General features: G+C 42.3%; 1 protein-coding gene across 2 annotated transcripts; it reads right to left on the reverse strand.

The window, feature by feature from the left end:
- Positions 1–988: 988 nt before the first annotated feature.
- LOC306928362 (heterogeneous nuclear ribonucleoprotein A/B-like) lies at positions 989–16,544 on the reverse strand. Of its 2 annotated transcripts, XM_079508413.1 has the most exons (9): positions 16,386–16,544; positions 14,461–14,701; positions 13,487–13,655; positions 12,523–12,681; positions 11,918–12,049; positions 10,054–10,165; positions 8,747–8,899; positions 7,584–7,672; positions 989–2,283 (listed from the first exon to the last, which is right to left on the reverse strand). In XM_079508413.1, the coding sequence occupies exons 2-8, from the start codon at positions 14,664–14,666 to the stop codon at positions 7,599–7,601; spliced, it is 1,005 nt and encodes a 334-aa protein (XP_079364539.1). In that variant the 5' UTR covers positions 14,667–14,701; positions 16,386–16,544; the 3' UTR covers positions 989–2,283; positions 7,584–7,598. The 2 variants fall into 2 exon arrangements, with proteins under 2 accessions (XP_079364539.1, XP_079364540.1); XM_079508414.1 differs by lacking the exon at positions 7,584–7,672.
- Between the last annotated feature and the right edge of the window lie 1,759 nt (positions 16,545–18,303).

Below are 18,303 nucleotides of genomic sequence, written 5' to 3' on the forward strand. Positions count from 1 at the left end.
TTTATTTTGTGTGTGAAAGTGAAATATAGAAACCAAAGGGTGCCAGTTATGGGTCCATTTGGTTCAATTTGTACGTTAGAGGCCCGTAACATAAGGACCCATTTGGAACCACCCCACTTTAAGAACCATTGGACTAGGCTGACATCAAGTCTCAAACTCTAGATGCCACAGGGGTCTATATTCTTGGCCCCCCTCCTCCCTTCTACCCTCTACCTAGTACCTACCGCAGCCACTTTGTCTAAAATAGCAGATTCAACTACCCGTTCTGACCTTGTAGAGGTCATTTTCACCACCATGTCCAGAATAGAGAGGATAGCATTAATGTGGCTAAAGAGGCACACTATGTAACTTTATAATGAATAAATTGTCATTTTAAAACTGGTACGGACAGAATATAACCACCCCAATTGTACAAGTTACACATATGGGGCAGTTGCATTTAGTCTCCCTGCTCTTCCATCGAGACATTTTTAGAATGTGTCAAGACACAGGAGCTGACACGAATTTTTGACCCGGCAGTCAAGATTCAATTTATCCCCTGAGCAAGCAGGCAAGGCAGGCTCAATTGGGTCAATAGACTAAAACATTTCAGCACATGCGCAGGAAAACCAGGCAGGTTCAAATATGGGGGGAGTAGAAGAGGGAAAGTTACATAGTGCAGTTTTAAGTTGAACAAAAATTGGGTTTCAAAGTTTGATCAATTGCTTAAAAAAAGACAAATATCAAAGCAGGTATTTTGATGGAAAAAAAGCCAAAGATAAACCCAAAGTGTTTCCTCCAATAGTCACATTAACATTATCAGTAGCATTAACATTAAGCATTGGAAGAACACAGATTGTTATTTATAAACCAGAATGTTTTATTTCTAACAAACTTTTCCAAATACACTGGCTGAGGAGACTCCGGGAGGACTGAAGGCTCCCTCTCTAGACGAAACAGTTAACTTTTAGAATTTCTTAAAACCAATGGCACTTTAAGAAAAAACACACAAAAAAAAAAGATATATTGAAGCCAGCAGAGGAACCAAAATGACACTAAAAACTTAGGTTGCTAAATCAATACAGGTTTTTTTCCCCCGTCTCCAAAAAAAAAACAACATGCAATACAGCAGTTGTCACTCTTAAAAAGAAAAGGCGGAGCTGCATATTTCCACATTTGTATAATTATTCTTCTTTTTTTTAAAGTGACAACAAACTGTGCCCGTTTTCCACGGCTCTGAGAAGAGCAGCCTACAGTTTGCCAGGCTAGAAGGACATTATTGATGCAGACATGAACGTCAATGTTCTGGACATTGAGAAACAAACCCTCTCAACGTGACCAATTTGTATACTTGAAACGGGGAGGGGAGGAGAAAACAAAAGCTACAAACGTCAGAGCCGAATTCTCAGAGGGCATGCCTACTATGGCCGATTTACACTTTGCTGCTTTAGCCGATCGATCAGCCGGGTTTCAGCGCGCGAGGCGACACGCAAACGAGTACAAACCCAATATTAGAAGCTATATATTTTTTTTTCTAGCAGAAAACTCCAATGTGCTCGAATTAACGCAGTGTTGTTTGTTAAGACACAAAAAACCAATGTTTACACTTTTGAATAACAAATTAATTGTGCATCTTGAAATATCCCTTATATTTAAGCCCAGCAATCTATAGAAACCAAATCTCACTTAAAAAAACAAAATCCGTCTTCTTATAACATGGCCGTTCCTTTTTTTTTTTTTTTCTTCCTTCTTTTTAAACTTGTGGACCAGAAGTCTGGAAACACCAGAACAGGAGGGGGAAAAAATTACTGAAAATCATTTTTTATTTGTCCAAAAAAAATGCTTCCTTTACAGCGCCAATATTCCTCCTGTAAAGCTAGCAGACATGTAAAATACAACCCTTACAATACATTAGACTCAAAAAAGGTACCAAAAAGTACAGTAAAAATTTACACTTCCATTTCTGGAAATGTGGGGGGGGAAGGGGGGCGGCAGGGGGAACGGACACTAAAGGAAAAAAAACAAAAAACTCAAAGAAATAAAACCTAAAAACGATAGGATAAAACAAAACAAAACCAAAAAGAACGCATGGAAAAAAGTTAACATTGTATTCTGATGATCTCTGTACAAAATGGTCTTCTGTCAAATGGGGGGGGGGGCAGTGGGGTGGGGTGGAGGGGGAAGTAGAGTCCAGTCCAGCGTGCTGTCGATGTCGATCCTGCCAAGTTTTTTTTTTTTTTTTAGTTTTTTTTTTTTATGTCGCTCCGTTCCGCCTTTTACCTCCTACCCTGGACCACTAGAGCCCTGCGAAGACGAGCGGGAGATGAGAGAGAGAGAGAGAAACCAAAAGGAACCACAGTTTAATGTTAAACTTTGGTATGGGGACCTTTTAAAAAAGGAAACGCACTTTAACCCATTCTGTACGGGAACCCCTATTGGTGTTTTAAGCATTGCTATACTTTAGCTATTTTTGAAGAATCGTGAAAATGTGGCGCAAATCTTTATATAGATTATTTCAGAGCTCACATCTTTGCTTCTGGGGGGTCCCTGGAACAACATATTTTCTGATGGGGCCAATTACATATATGTTTGGGTGTCCTTGACATGAAAATGTTTAAGAACCACTGACATAGAAACATAGGATTTTTCAGAAAACTGTCAGAATTTAGAAGGCATTTGTAGAATCGGCCTCAGGTCTAAATTGGTTAATGTTAAACTTTGGTATGGGGACATTTAAAAAAAAAAAGGAACCACAGTTTAATGTTAAACTTTGGTACGGGGTATCAGAGCAAACAAAGAGGTAGGTAGGAGCGCACACCAATAGTGGGGAGGTGCCGACCATGGGAGATAAAACTTGTAAAGGAAGGAGAGGATGCACAGCTCGTAGTCACGATGCAAAAAAGCTTTATTGAAAGACCAACGTTTCGGCAAACAATATGCCTTCTTCACAGGGTATGATAAAAAAATAAAAAGTACCAATACAATGTTTGGGTTTTTTGCATCGTGACTAAGAGCTGTGCGAACTCTACTTCCTTTACAGACTTTGGTACATTTACAAGGGAACCAGACTTTAATGTTAACCCATTCAGGACAGGAAATCCTTTGTGTTTTAAGCACTATGCCATACTTTAGCCATTGAAAAATAGGTGCCGCGCTACGAGGTTGTCGATCTGCCTTTTTTATCGTGAAAATGTGGCACAAATCTTTGAATACATATTCTTTCAGAGTGAACGTTTTTAACTCAAATCTTTGCTTCTGGGGGGGGGGGGGGGGTCCCTGGAACAACATTTTCAGATGGGGTTGGCGGCCAATTACATATAATTGTTGGGGTCCTTGACATGAAAATGTTAAGAGCACCACTGATAGAGCACCACTGATAACATAGGTTTTTCAGAAAACGGTCATGATTTAGAAGACATTTTGTAGAATCAACCTCAGGTCTAAATGGGTTGGTATGGGGAAAAGGGAGGGGCTCGCATCATGACCGTGAGGTCTTTGTCAAGTATACTTGGCGGTCGAAGGCTGCGTCATATGTTCTGCCTGCTTTGTCGCTGAAGAAAGGTTTTTGGGAGCATCTTAACTCATTTAGACCCGAGGACCATTCTAAAAAAAAGTCTTCTAAATCTTAACATTTGTCTGAAAAACCTGTTTCTATGTCAGTGGTGCTCAACCTTTTTCATGTCAAGGACCCCCAGAATTATTTGTATTTGGCTGCGGATCCCCATCTGAAAATATGTTGTTCCATGCACCCCCCAGAAGCAAAGATTTGAGTTAAAAACGTTCGTTCTGAAAGAGTATATTCAAAAGTTTGCGGCACATTTTCACGATCTTTCAAAAATAGCAGACCTACTCGCTATGAGCTTGTAGATCTGCTATTTTTCAATGCCAAAAAGGGTTCCCGCCCTGAATGGGTTAAAGTGAGTTGCAAGCCCTTGCTTTTTTCTACGTTGTCGTCTTAAAGGGCCACTTCACCCCTTTTGCAACCAGATCTTACTTTAATGATGTTTGGGAGAAAATAAACCCTTTCCTGGGGTTTTTATGTGGGTAATATGGGCTTTTAGATATTTCACCATTGCAAAGTGTCCATGGGCTCCATGATGTCATGGACACTGGGCTCACTTATTTCCTGGACTACATCAATGTGTATGAAATGGAGGTAAGGTCACCAACGTCATTTTCGCTATCACGCAATTCCAGGCGGCAGATTCGTCACACCATGGGAGCCAAACTGCACCCGGAAGTTTGGCAGAATGCACTGGAGTCAATGAGAGCCCAGTGACCAGCTCATGAACACACACCATTTCTGAATGACTGAGATATTTTGTAAAGGAATCGCTTCTGGCAAATAACAGAAGACATTATGTCTGCTGTGTTGCTTTTCGATGTGTACACTCATTTTATAGAAGTATCTAAAATGTCACGATACCCCCGGAACAGAAACGATACCTGCTGCCGTTTAAATCCTCAAATAAAATGTACTGTGCACATCGAAAAGCAAGTGTTTAGAAAACAAACTGTGATACGTCTTTTATATTCCTGAACCGATTATATGACAGGTCTCAATGGTTCATAAATAATGTTTGTTATGAGCTGGACCAGCTGGCTCCATTCACTGCTTTGTATTCATGTAACTTCCGGTTACATGAATGTGTCACGGCGAAGCAGTCACTTGACCATGACACTTCCTTCTCTAATCTTCCTTGCTATCCACAAGGAAGAGCAGTGGACAAAAGCATTATGGAGTCCTACAATATCTAAAAACACATTACGCACGTAAAACGTAAAAAAGTGTTTGTCTCCCAAACATCATTAAAATAAGATCTGGTTGCAAAAGGGGTGAAGTGGCCCTTTAACAGTTTGGCTCAGCACCAAGAATGGAGGATGTGCGTCACATATCTTATTCTGAAACTTTGGTATGGGGGGCATTTTACAAAGGAACCACACTTAAATGTTAAATCTTTTTGGTTAAGGGGACATTTTACAACTCTGCACCACCGGTTCCACAATATCAGCCCACTTCTTGTCTCAAAAAATATAACTTGAGACTAATTGTCAAGTCCTATTTGTCAAGTCTGTAGATCTGCACCATTATACAAGCCTGTGGTGCAACCAAGTATAAAGGCATGCCTAAAGCCCAATTTATAGGCTCTATGCACAGACGCCATTTTGGAAAACGAACAACATGTCCTACTTCCGGGCCTCTTCAGACTTCCTTCACAGGCGTTACCGATGATGCCAATGAAGGCTCTGTTCCATTCTGGTCAAACAGAGTCTGTGTTAATGACGCTAATGCGGGCTCTGTTCCATTCTGGTCAAACAAGAGTCAGTGCTAATACTAATGAAGGCTCAGTTCCATTCTGGTCAAACGGAGTCAGGGTGCTGCCATTGTGCAGGTTTGCTCACTGGAGACACTCTGCTACACCAGTGGGTCTCAAAGTGCTCTTGAGAGGGTTCCAAATGGCCCCGTACGGGTCACGTGCAACAGTGTACAAATGGAACCAAATTCGTTCCATTTGTACACTCAAGAGTTATGGGGGTCCTTGAAATGAAAACGTTTGAGAACCACTGTACACTAAATTAACAGAATTATCATCATCGGTAACACCTGTGAAGGAAGTGTGAAGAGGCCTAGAAGTAGGAAGAGTTATTTAAAAAACAAACAAACAAAAAAAGTATATGTGCATAGAGTCTACTTCACTGTATGATCTTGTCACAATGCCGTAAAATAAACGATGTCCAAGCTCACACTGGGTCATTTGAGACGCACGACAAGCTTGTACATCAGAAATGTTGGCCAAGCGACAAGGTTATTTAGACAAGAGCAAAATGTAGGCTTTGGGCTTCAGTCATCCCATCCTAACATTCGTTACATTTTGACATTGATGAATTCATTAACGGGTTCATTCAAATATGAGTGTTGAATATTCAAAAAAAAAAAGCATGTACATTTGTATATATACACACACACACACACACACGAAAAACAGCTGTAGCAAAAACATAAAGTGCATAAAGAACAGTGAATTCTGTCAAGAGTCCCATTCCAAGTCTTAACAGATATATAGCATTTGGTTATAAAGCCAGCGCTGCGTTGGTTAGACCAGTATGGCATGACGAGGGTCTTAAAGACCAGCATAGCGTTGTTAGAAAGTTATGAGGGCAGAAGCACAGGGGTCTCCATTATAAAGGGACAGTTCAGGGTTTTTTTTTCTCTTTTTAAAAAGAAGCCTTGCTGATGTATTGCATTTTCTTCCAGTTAATCCAAAAGTTGTTTTTTTTTTTCCTTCTTCGTGCAGCTGTTGACTAGCAGAGGACACAATTTACCACATAAGCCCCATCGATGAAACTTTGTCGTACAGAAATAGCTAAATGTATAAGCTCACGCGTTCGGTTTGCAAACACATTTTGAGCTTGTATATCTGCCATTTCTAGACATTGATGTCCAATGAGGAAGTCAACATGCTCATAATTAAGGGGACACAAAATCATATTTAAGATTTTGCAAAGCTAGTCTTTATAGTAACAGAAATAATTACTTGCATTTTCAATGGCAGAACAAGAGCAGCAGTAGCAGCTACTTGGGCTACCATCTCAAATGTCTCCGATATAAAAATAGGAGACAGAGGCCTTTTGGACGCAACCAAAGAAACCCTCGAATCAGAAAGGCTTCTTCATTCTGGGAAGAAAAAAAAAAGGAAAAAAAAGGAAGGAAGCAAACAAGACAACCTGAACCGTCCCTCTAGTGTGAAGTTGCTCGGAGCTTGCAGCTGTAAAGCAGAGAGTCTCCCATCTCCCTGAAGGTTTCTGAACCCTCGCTCTGAGGCCTGTAGCATGGGGCCTCTAATGGCTGGCTCCGAGGCGAGTGCCTGTAGCATGGGGGGGCTATAATGGTCGATTCTGAGGCTGGCGCCTACCTTCATGGGGCCTCTAATGGCTGGCACAGTTTCTAACCACTTGAACCCTAGGGAAAATTAGCAGATCTATACAGCGAGATTGTAGACATGCTATTTTTGCTACTAGCGGACCCAGTACGGAGCCCTGGGGGGGGGGGGATCCCGGTCGACTATAGTATAATAGGGTTTAAGTGGTTAGAATTGCTGCTAAAAATATACAGTTGTGGGTGTGGTGTGGAGGGGAGGGGGGGTGGGGTGGGGGTGACTCACACTTACATTAAGATAATTAACTACATCTACTTTTACATGGCCCAAAAGATGAGCTTGGCCCGAAGGTTTTTTTAAATATTATTTTTAACCATGAACCATTGACCCAAACAATTTTTTTTACAAGGGGAATGAATTCAATGCTTTGCAGGTCGAAACAAACTAAGAATCACGACTGCACTCCCATCCCAATTTATTCGACAGGCCACAGGTCTCTGTGCTCTCACCCCCACAAAATGCCAAAGGTCAAATCAAGGCCTCTTAAAAGGGTTCTAAGAATGGTTAGTAAATACCAACGGGGGGGGGATTCTAGAAAACGGGTCGCTTGCTCCGCTACGATAACAAACCCCCTCCCCCCGACCCCCACTAATTTAAATGGCAGTAGTTGTATATAATATATATATATAGTAGTTACAAAGTTTGGACTATGAAGACATAGCATACCTTGCACTACAATGATCAGTATGGCTTGTAGCTACTCTGGTGGCTTCCCCGTCTCGGCGATTTCCCATAGCTCTGCGCATTGCCCTGGTCTGCGGGGGGACAGAGAGAGAGGCGACTGAGTGCTTCTGGCAAGAGACAAGTCAAACAGTCAGGCAGGTGGTGGCTTTCCCCCCCCCCCCACCCCCTTCCAAGCTCAGCCAACGATTCAGCTCACCCGTCTTTTTTTTTCCTTCCACCCTCCCAGACTCGCTTCGCATCCGAGGAAGGCGGAGGAAGCGAGGGCTTTTTTTTTGCCGTGTTATGCGTGTTGTACCAGGGATGTAGCAATACCGGTGTGTGTGTTTGTCTCTCTTTTGTTGATGCACTTACGTTAATAATAATAAAGTCTAAATGTTATGTCTAAGTGTCAATCCAATCAATTAAAAGTTTTACAGAATTAACATAGACAACTGCAATTTTGAACTAAGCCAGTGATTCTCAAAGCTTTTTTTATAATTATTTCAAGGAGCCCAGAGTTTGGCATACATTGAAGCCTGGTCATAGTCCAGTTTTCGGTGAAGAGGTGACCACGGGAAACTACATCATGACGCCACGCCTCCCGCGGTGGTCACCGCTCGCTCACACAACACATCTGTTTAACTAATCACCGTTTCACCGAAAACTGGACTATGAATAGGCCTTAAGGCCACCAATAACCTGCAACAAGGATCCATTTGGTTCCTAAATAACAAATCATTTAGCTGGGGGACCCCCTGGAACCCCAACTTGGTGAGAACCACTGAAATAAGACCACAATCCTTCTCCCAATAGAGGAGATGACGTCAACATTCTTTGCGTGGTAAACAAACACAGGAAAGTCAACTTTGCCATCGCTTCCTCTGACAACTGTATATACTTCCCACCCCCCATTTTCAACAGTTTTATTATATTTTGACACTTGCTTTGGCAACGTAAAGGTATGTTTTATCATGCCAATAAAAGCTCTTAAATTGAATTTAATTGACAACACGATACACGACCATTTGTCAGATCGGATTTGTTTGTTTTTTTGCACAAATCCGACACTGAAAGGTTATTAATTTTTAAGTCCTTTCTGTGTGACTGTCTCTACCAGTATTACTACATCCCCGGTGCGTTGGGCGCACGGCGTCCAGACAACTCACTGTAGTCGTAACCTCCACCCCCGTATCCGTAGTAACCGGAAGAGTAGTCGTAGTTTCCGTAGCCGCCGTAGCCTCCGTAGCCGCCATAGCCTTGGTTACCGTAGCCTTGATTCCAGTAGTTGCTGTAGCCCTGGTTCCAGCCCTGGCTCTGACCTAGAGCATCCACAGAGACACGTTAAAACATGAAGTACACCTGGTTCCAGCCCTGGCTCTGACCTAGAGCATCCACAGAGACACGTTAAAACATGAAGTACACCTGGTTCCAGCCCTGGCTCTGACCTAGAGCATCCACAGAGACACGTTAACCCATTTTGACCTGAGATCAGATTCTATAAATGTCTTCTACATCCTGACAGTTTTCTGAAAAAGCTATGTTTCCATGTCAGTCGTTCTTCGATTTTTCAAAAATAGCAGATCTACAAGCTCATAGCGGGCCATCGAGTGGCGCGCTACGAGCTTGTATATCTGTTATTTTTCAATAGCTAAAGCATAACATAATGCTAACACCAAAAGGGGTTCCCGCCCAAAATGGGTTAAAACATGCAGTATACCTGCCGAGTCGACGTTACAATTTGTATTTCCGTTTGCCTTTTAGGCTTCGTAAATCAGTTAAGAGAAGGCATCGTAATCACAAATTGCACAGGACAGATATGACAAATAACTTAGATATACAAAGAAATCACTGAAATGTGATATTTTTTCAGATCTTTGTCTTTAAAAAAAAATGCACAGTAGCAGAAATAGTTGATCTACAAGCTTGTAGAGATGGCTCTAAATGTTGGGAAAAAATATGGAATTTTTTCAACATGGAAAAGATTGGCAATTATGCCAAACGAATTATGATCATCTCAAATAATTGCAATTAATAGGCCAGTATGCAACAATTGTGACAGGCCTAGCAGAGACGACCTTGACTCAGGAAATTAAGAAAACCATATATTTTTAAAACAAAGCAATACAGCCTCATCAAAGTTGGTGTTGTAACTTTATATATTGTCAATTACTTCCATGAGAGGGGGAGAGGTTGTGGAGTTCGTTGCTTTAGCAGACATTTTGAGGGTCCAATGGAGTTAAGAGGTTTTGTCCCAAGCATTTTGAACTACTTTATATTGGTTCAATATTTTCGAAACACAGACGTAAAGGGTGTTCAATAGCACTGATTTATGCAAAAAAACAAAATCAAGAACCTCAAAAATGGAGTTATGAGGTTTCCTGTCCCGACAGCAACAAAATAAAAACTGAAGTGAAAGACACCGACGCAGCCGGGCGGCGTCCGTCCGTTAGTTCCCCATTAACCCTCGACTCACCTCCACGCCCCCTGCCGCCCCGTCCTCCTCCTCCGCCGCCGTAGCCCCCCCGACCACCGCCGTACTGCAGCTGCTGGTACACCTCCTTAGGCTGCGCGATCTTCAGCTCACACTGGAGGGGAGGGAAGGGGTTAAAGACACGAGATGTTGAGCTCGGCGAAATGGCCCGTCGGAACGCTCCTGTGCCGATGTCTCCGATGTCATTTCATTCTGACGCAGTAGTTGTTCTCATCAGTGTTGTTTTTGTCGACTAATACGAAAAATGTCCGTCGACTACCTTTTTTCACTGGCAAAAACCAAATGGTTAAGTAAATGAAAACTAAGCTATGACGACTAAACCTAAATATATTGACAATGTCAATTGACAAATAAAAACTAGACTAAATGTTAGGAAGGGACTAGTGGACAAGACGTCCAGTACAAGTAATTTTACACTTGGTTGCATGCTGAAAATAGCAGATCTACAAGCTCACAAGGCGTCGCGACACGTTGTGAGCTTGTAGATTTGCTATTTTCAGCACGTGCAAAAACAGTCATTACGACAGCATTAAGGCCCGCCAAAACACATTTTAGTCGAGTAAATCAACTGTAGATTTAGTAGACTAAAACTAGACTAACGGTAAAACATTCCAGGTGACTAAAATATGACTAAATGGAAACTATTCAAGAGACTGACTAAAACTTGCTGCCAAAAACACTGGTTCTCATAAAGAGTACCGGCTGCCTCCGATGCTAGCCCAAAATGCTGAAATTACACGTCAGATCCACTGATCTGATAGCACGTGTATCTGCCATTTGTTTTACAAAGCTGCGTTGAACCTGAGCTACATTGTGCGATCATCATTGGCGACATTGTGTGCGATACCGATACATAAATAAATATAATGTACATTTTGAACTGGTATTTGCATTTTCGGATCATTGCGGTCAATAGCCAGTAATCCAATAGTCTGTCCACAAGGCATTACATTTTGTTCTCCTGTACAGTGACCCTTGCATATTTATTGCAGCTTCATTGTTTAGTTTGTAAATCACTGTGTGTACCTGCCGTCATCAAGTCATTAAAGAAAAGGGAAAAAAAACATCCACATGCAAAGTCAAAACCACACCCAAAATACTTCCTGGCGGGGAAGCGCTCGTTTAGGCAGAGCATTTTTAAATGTTGACTCACTGCCACAAACCAAACCACAGAGTAAACACGCGTCATGTCACAATATAAACTTCCCAACACGCATGAATGTGAGCCGGCGACGTCCGAGCAGTTGTAAAGGGCAAACCGTGACACACAAGGCTTGCCTCTTGAAAAGGACTGCCATAAAAGTGCCAAGCACTGAAGCCTAATTTATGCTCCGCTGTGCAAGTAGGGCTGTCACGATTACACGTTTAAGTTGACGGTTAATTGTCACAGTAATACGATTTAATTGTGTGTTTTGGTCATTGAACGGCTAAAATTTGGATTCCCGTTTGCCTTTCAGGCTTCGCAATTACAAATTGCACAGGGCACATATGACAAATAACTTAAATATACAAAGAAATCACTGGCGCGTTTAATCATTTGTAATATTTTTCTCTTTGCCAAAAAAAATTAAATGGCAGAAAGTTCTACAAGCTTACCATATGCCGTGACATATTGTAAGCTTGTAGAGCTGCCATTTCCGCTATTTTTGAAAAATGTTTGAAAATATAAAAATGATTCTCAAATAATTGCAATTAGGCGATTATGTATTAATTGGGACAGGCCTAACGACAGTGACGGACAGAACAGCAGATCTACAAGCTCGCAGCACTTGTTCACAACAAGCCTCGTTTGTTGTAGCTCAGCCTTTATATGAGTGAGACACAGACACCGTCGCAGATCCGTTACCTTGCTCCCTTCGATGGTGTGGAACTTCTTCTCCAGGCATTTCTTCACACAGGACTCCTCTTTGTACGTGATGAAGATGAAGCCCCTCCTCTTCTGTGTTTTAGTGTCGATGGGGAGCTCGATGGTGTCGATCTGGAAGTGAAAGGACGAAAGGACGTTGGGAGGAAAAGTTTCAAAGGCTGTTACAACGCAGCTTTTCCTAAAGAAGACATCAAATGAAACGCAAGACAAAAATGTATGCGTTTGGCAGGATCCCCCTTATGATTGTGGCTTACACACTACCGGGGGTTTCTGTTTAGCACAAAGACACTTTAGACCTGAAGCCAATTTGAAAACCACTTACTCGTAAAGTTCCTGAAAACCTTCAGATTCTTATTAAAAAAATTATAAAGAATGACAGGTATCTCCTGGCATGAAATAAACGTATACGTAACGTATAGGTTACCACAGGTCAAAATGGGCTAGGGGTGCCATTACTTCACGCCCATATTCATTTTGCAAACTGTAGTGAAGATTATAGTAATTTAGATAGTCATTTAGCCTTTTATATTAAATAATTACACATGTCTCTTGACACACCCACACACACAAAACACCCAACGAACCTCTCCGAAGGCCCCGAAGTATTCCCTGATGGTGTCTTCGGTGGCGTCGGGATTCAAGCCCCCGACAAAGATCTTCTTGGCGGGCTCCTTCTTCATGGCCATGGCCCGCTTGGGGTCGATCTGTCGGCCGTCCAACCTGTGTTCCTTCTGTTCTAACACCTGGACGCAAGGGGGGGTGGGGGAGACGCACGTTTCAAACCATTAACCCATTTAGACGATTCTACAAATGTCTTCTAAATCCTGACGTTTTCTGAAACACCCATGTTTCTATGCCAGTCATTCTCAAACATTTTCATGTCAAGGACCCCCAAAAAGAATTGGCCGCCGACCCCCATCTGAAAATATGTTGTTCCAGGGAACCCCCAGAAGCAAAGATTTTAGTTTAAAACGAGAATGAGCTTGTAGATCTGCTATTTTCAACAGCTAAAGTATAAAAGGAGTTCCCGCCCAGAATGGGTTAAGAGTCTCAAAACGTCTTCTAAATCTAAAACAGTTATGTGAGAAACGTTCAGCGGTGCTCAAACTTATTTCCAGTCAAGGGCCCCCAAAATGATATGCATTTGGCCGCCGACCCGCCATCCCCAAATAGTGTGTTCCAGGGACCACCCCCCAGAAGTAAAGATTTGAGTTAAAAATGTTTGCTTTGAAAAAATATATATATTCAATTATTTGCTCAAATAAAAAAAAATGTCTTCTAAATCCCGACAGTTTTCTGAAATACCCGTTTCAATAGCAGTGGTGCTCAATATTTCATGTCAAGGACCCCAAAAAATATATGTAATTGGCCGCCAACCCCCATCTGAAAATACGTTGCTCCAGGGACACCCCCAGAAGCAAATATTTGAGTTAAAACGTTTGCTCTGAAAGAATATATATTCAAAGATTTGCGCCGCATTTGCATGATTTTTCAAAAATAGCAGACCTACAAGCTCGTAAAAACACACTGCGAGTACAGTCCACCCACCTTGTCGACACTCATGGAGTCTTTGAAGAGAACGAAGCCGAAGCCTCGTGAGCGACCGGTGCCGGCGTCGATCTTGATGGTGCAGTCCGAGACCTCGCCGAACTTGGTGAAGTAGTCCTTCAGGTCTTTTTTACTTGTGTCCCAGCTGAGGCCGCCGACAAACATTTTGCTGCCGAAATAAAAATACATACAACACCGGGATCAGTGGCCAAATTATAAATACAACTCCCGGGATCAGTGGTTGGTGTGACGAGGAACGTCAAGTCAAGCACATGAAAAGCACATGAAAACAGGTCAGTTATTTCTGTTTTGCTATATCTGCCATGTGCATTGTTTACGAAGCCTAAAAAGGCAAATGGAACTGCATTTTTTTTATATACATCAATTATGTTCATTATGATTAAGGATTTTAGTTTTTGGCATAGATTAGCTTGAAAACTAATCGTGACAACACCGCCCCATTCCTGAGTTTACACTCACCCCTATAGAGGGTTACAAATGAACCATACAGGTCTGTAATGCAGAGTGTGTACAAATGGAACCGAGTGAACCTCTGACCCGGAAAAGGTTCCAAACATGAACGGATCCGTTTGCGGTTCCTCTGTGTTGGGCGTGGCTTCCCAAACCCATCCCTGACGACATCCACACTACACACACACACACACACTCCTTGACGACCTAGTGCTGCACAATTAATCGACAAAAGATCGAGATTCCGACACTGGCTATGCGATCTCATTTCAAAATTTGAGCGAAAATGGTGCAGCACTAGTTGACGGCCCCGATTCATTTGAGTTACTCTTATGTTTTTTTATAGATATTTTCATTGAAAACCTGATCGAATCGTGTGATCATCTTGTGGAGGAAAATTTAATCGAGATTCACATTTGAGCAAGAATCCCACAGCACTAACGTCCACACTAAATACAATCAACCCCTGCATTGTCCACCCGTCCCCGTCCAATGACACTCACCCTGCATCGTCCTCTCCCTTGCTGGCGTTGATCTTCCCTCCGTCACCGTCGCCGGGCTCTCCCCCCTCCAATATGTCGCCTCCTTCCTCCTCCACCTCCTCGATGGCGACCGCCTCCTCCTGCTCCGCTCCGTTCTGGGCCTCCTCCGCGCCCTCCTGGCCGTTCTCCTCCGACGTCTCCATGAACTGGTTCTCTGCGTCTGCCATGGCTGCTGCTGATGGCTGCTTACTTCAATAAAATACTGGAGACAAGGGCAGAACGATTTAGTATCTATTAGTCTGCCGTGGCTGCTGCCGATGGCTGCCCACTTCAATAAAATACTGGAGACAAGGGCAGAACGATTTAGTCTCTATGTGTCTGCCATGGCTGCTGCTGATGGCTGCACAACATCTAGTCTCCGTGTCCGTGATGGCTGCTCAAGTAAAATCAAGAGAAGGATTTAGTCGGTGTCTGCCATGGCTGGTCACTAAGAAAATAAGAATATTTAGTCTGTGTCGGCCAACCATGGCTGCTCACGTTAATAAAATACTGGAGAGACAAGTTCAGAAAGATTTTAGTCTGATGGCTGGTTACTTGAGTCGGTAGGTGCACGCTAAGTTGACACCATTGGTGTGTGAATGTGGGAAGTGAGGACGCTTGCATTGACTGTTCACCTCCCAATACATCGACCATTGTAAAGCGCTTTGAGCGCTTGGAAAAGCGCTATAAAATGTGATTATTATTTTTAAATAAAATACTGAAGTACAGAAGGATTCAGTCTGTGTCTGCCATGGCTGCTGATGGCTGGTCACTTAAAAAATAACAGAATTATTGCGTACAAATGAGGAATATTTGTAGCTGGGGACCCCCGGGAACGCACTCGGGGTTCCACCCCCACTCTAAATCACATTAGAGCACACGCATACTACATACACATTGTATTCACAAGTAGGACGCATGCACTATTGCCTATTGTAAAGGCTGGTATGGTTAAGTGCAATAAAACATTAAATTAAAACTAAAGCCCTTGAGTTTTGATCACCAATAACACCAGTGTAGTTGTAAACAAGCCACAGTTTAAGGAATGCTCGTTCAGTTTGAATGGGACGCAACGAGACAAAAGCAGGAAATGAGCCTGTGTGATCATTCTTAAGTGTACAATCACACTAAAACAAACTGTTTCATTTGCAACTTTGAAAGAATACGAATATAAAACCTGGGGTTCAGTTGGTTACATTTATAAACATATATATATCCCCTCAACTAACACGTTTTTTATAGTATATTCTAGAAGCGCGCGTGAAATGATAATGGGCCCAAAACCAACGTAAAGAAACCCCCATTGATTCGGGCTTTAGCATTAGCATCATCCATCCATAACAACACGCACACAGAAACGAACCGGCCTTTAAAATTAACATTAAAATAACCAAGGTTTGAGTCTCAAACCAAACGCCCCTGGGCTCTTATACCGTTATAACAGCAGGGGGTTGGATAAGAGTACAGCTAGCTACCGATGCTAACGGTAGATTAGCTGCTTTTAGGAGGACACCCGATTACACAAAAAAAAGCCGCGTTAGCATCGATGCTAACACGCTAAACAAACAGACGGAGCCGCGGCACCACACACACAAGTACTTACACCGCTAGCTATGCTAGGCTAAGCTACACTTACACACAAGTACTTACACCGCTAGCTACCTATGCTAAGCTACGCTACACACACACACACACACATATACAATGCTATGCTAGGCTAAGCTAGCAACACAACAAACGACGGAGGGAACCGACGCAACGATGAACCTATAAAACCACCCGGCCGCCGTTTTTTTGTTTTACTTTTTAACTTAAAAGCCCAAAGCGTCGTTGCATCGCAGAAAACGCGGCGTTTAAGTAGTTCAAAAGGTAGTTTAAACGCGTATAAAAAAGCTTTAAAGTCTTACTGTGTGTGTTTCGGCTGGATGGAGGAGAGACAGACAGACAGAGAGAGCGAGGAAGGAAGGAACAGTCAAAATGGACTCTCCGTGTGTCTGTAGGAGCGCTCGAGCCGCACCGCTCAGCGCGTGGCAACATATATAGCACCGGATGGATGTGCGCGAGCGCCGCCGAGGGTTGCCAGGTTTATGAACAACAAGCCGAAAGAAGATCGAGCCTCAGCCTCATATGCTCTATGCTCATATGCACACACACACACACAACCTATTCACAATTCACACTCTTTGTTTTTTTTTGCATACCATTTACTCCGTATCTATCATGAAAGGTGTACTAATAACCACCCTCTTAAAGCATTTTATATATATATATATATATATATATTACATGAAGATAGGTTGAAAAGTGGTGGAGTGGTCCTTTATATATATGTGGCAGCGGTGGCCGAACGGATAGCGGCGCGGTCTAGATACCGGAAGGTTCCCAGTTCGAACCAGCCGTCCGACACGTTAAAAAATTACCACCGCTGAAATGCCCTTGAACAAGGCATCAACCACTACGATGAAATGTGTTCTATGAGCAGGGCCTGGCTGGAAACAAGTTCTTGAGCTTAGCCCAGATACCCTGGGTAAATATAGATTTCATTTCATTTCATTTCATATATATATATATATATATATGGCATTTTGAAAAATGTAGAATATTTTTTTAAAGGACCACTCCACCTCACTATAATGTTCATAATAAAATACCACAATTTTGTTCTACACTGTCTGTGCATGTCTCATTCATAAACCACCAGTGACATCTGAAAAGTTTCAATGCGAAAATGGAAGCCATCGTTCTCACGATAATACAAATCGATCCTATGAGACACAGACTGAGTAGAACAAAATTGTGGTATTTTATTATGAACATTATAGTGAGGACCAATTATATGAAGATTGGAAAGTGGCGAAGTGGTCCTTTAACATTTTAACAACACAAATCCTGTATGGGTTGGGTCCCTCAGTCCCTGGCATAAAACGTTTACAGATGGGGGTCCGCAGACAAATATATAGCCTACCGTATATTAATTTTGGCAGCCCTTGGTTTTAAACAACTTTAGGAAACAAGTAACCCTCCAGAAACATACACCCCGCAATACAACTACAAACTATATGTACAACTACAAACTATATTTACATCTACAACAAACTATATTTACAACTACAAACTATATTTACATCTACAATAAACTATATTTACAACTACAAACTATATTTACAAACAACTTTACAGGAAAAACGAGCCAACAAAGAGACAGAAATCTCACTTATAATAAGCAGACATGGCAACCCTGGCGCTGTGTGTGCACACGGCACGTCGCTATCAACGCGCGGCACGATTGGACGAGCCGCCAGCACGGCGTTAGCTCATTGGTCGGATTGGGAAGGGAGGAGGGGCTGGTTAGGAAGCTAAAAAATGGGGGGGGGTTATGCATCGCGCGTGCGACGGCGTGGCGCGTGCCGATCTACAAACTCGTTTTGTTTTTGCTTCGTGCGTGCGTGCGTGTGTGTGAGTGAGGTGAAGAAATGAATTGTGTTCCTTTCTCATAATTTAACATAACTATATAATCAATGCACAATGTGACGTTTACAGCTAGAAACAGCTCCCTGTTTTTTAATTCTAAATGTTCAGAAAAGATAGATAGATAGATATCTGTAATTTTTAACCTTGAAAGTATTGGAACATTTTTGAATAATTTAGTTTTATTTTTTTGTTTTTTTACATAAATCTTCTTAGGGTCCCTCTATTCCCTAGCATAAAAAAATCACACCTGTGTGAAGTGAGGGGCGCTGATGTCCATTTGGTTACAATCTCCAGCTGGGGGCCGCCTGGAACCTCCTCAAGGACCACTGGTGGTCCCCAGTCCACTGGTTGAAA

The sequence above is a fragment of the Electrona antarctica genome (assembly GCF_951216825.1).
Source record: "Electrona antarctica genome assembly, chromosome: 8".
Lineage (NCBI taxonomy): Eukaryota > Metazoa > Chordata > Actinopteri > Myctophiformes > Myctophidae > Electrona > Electrona antarctica.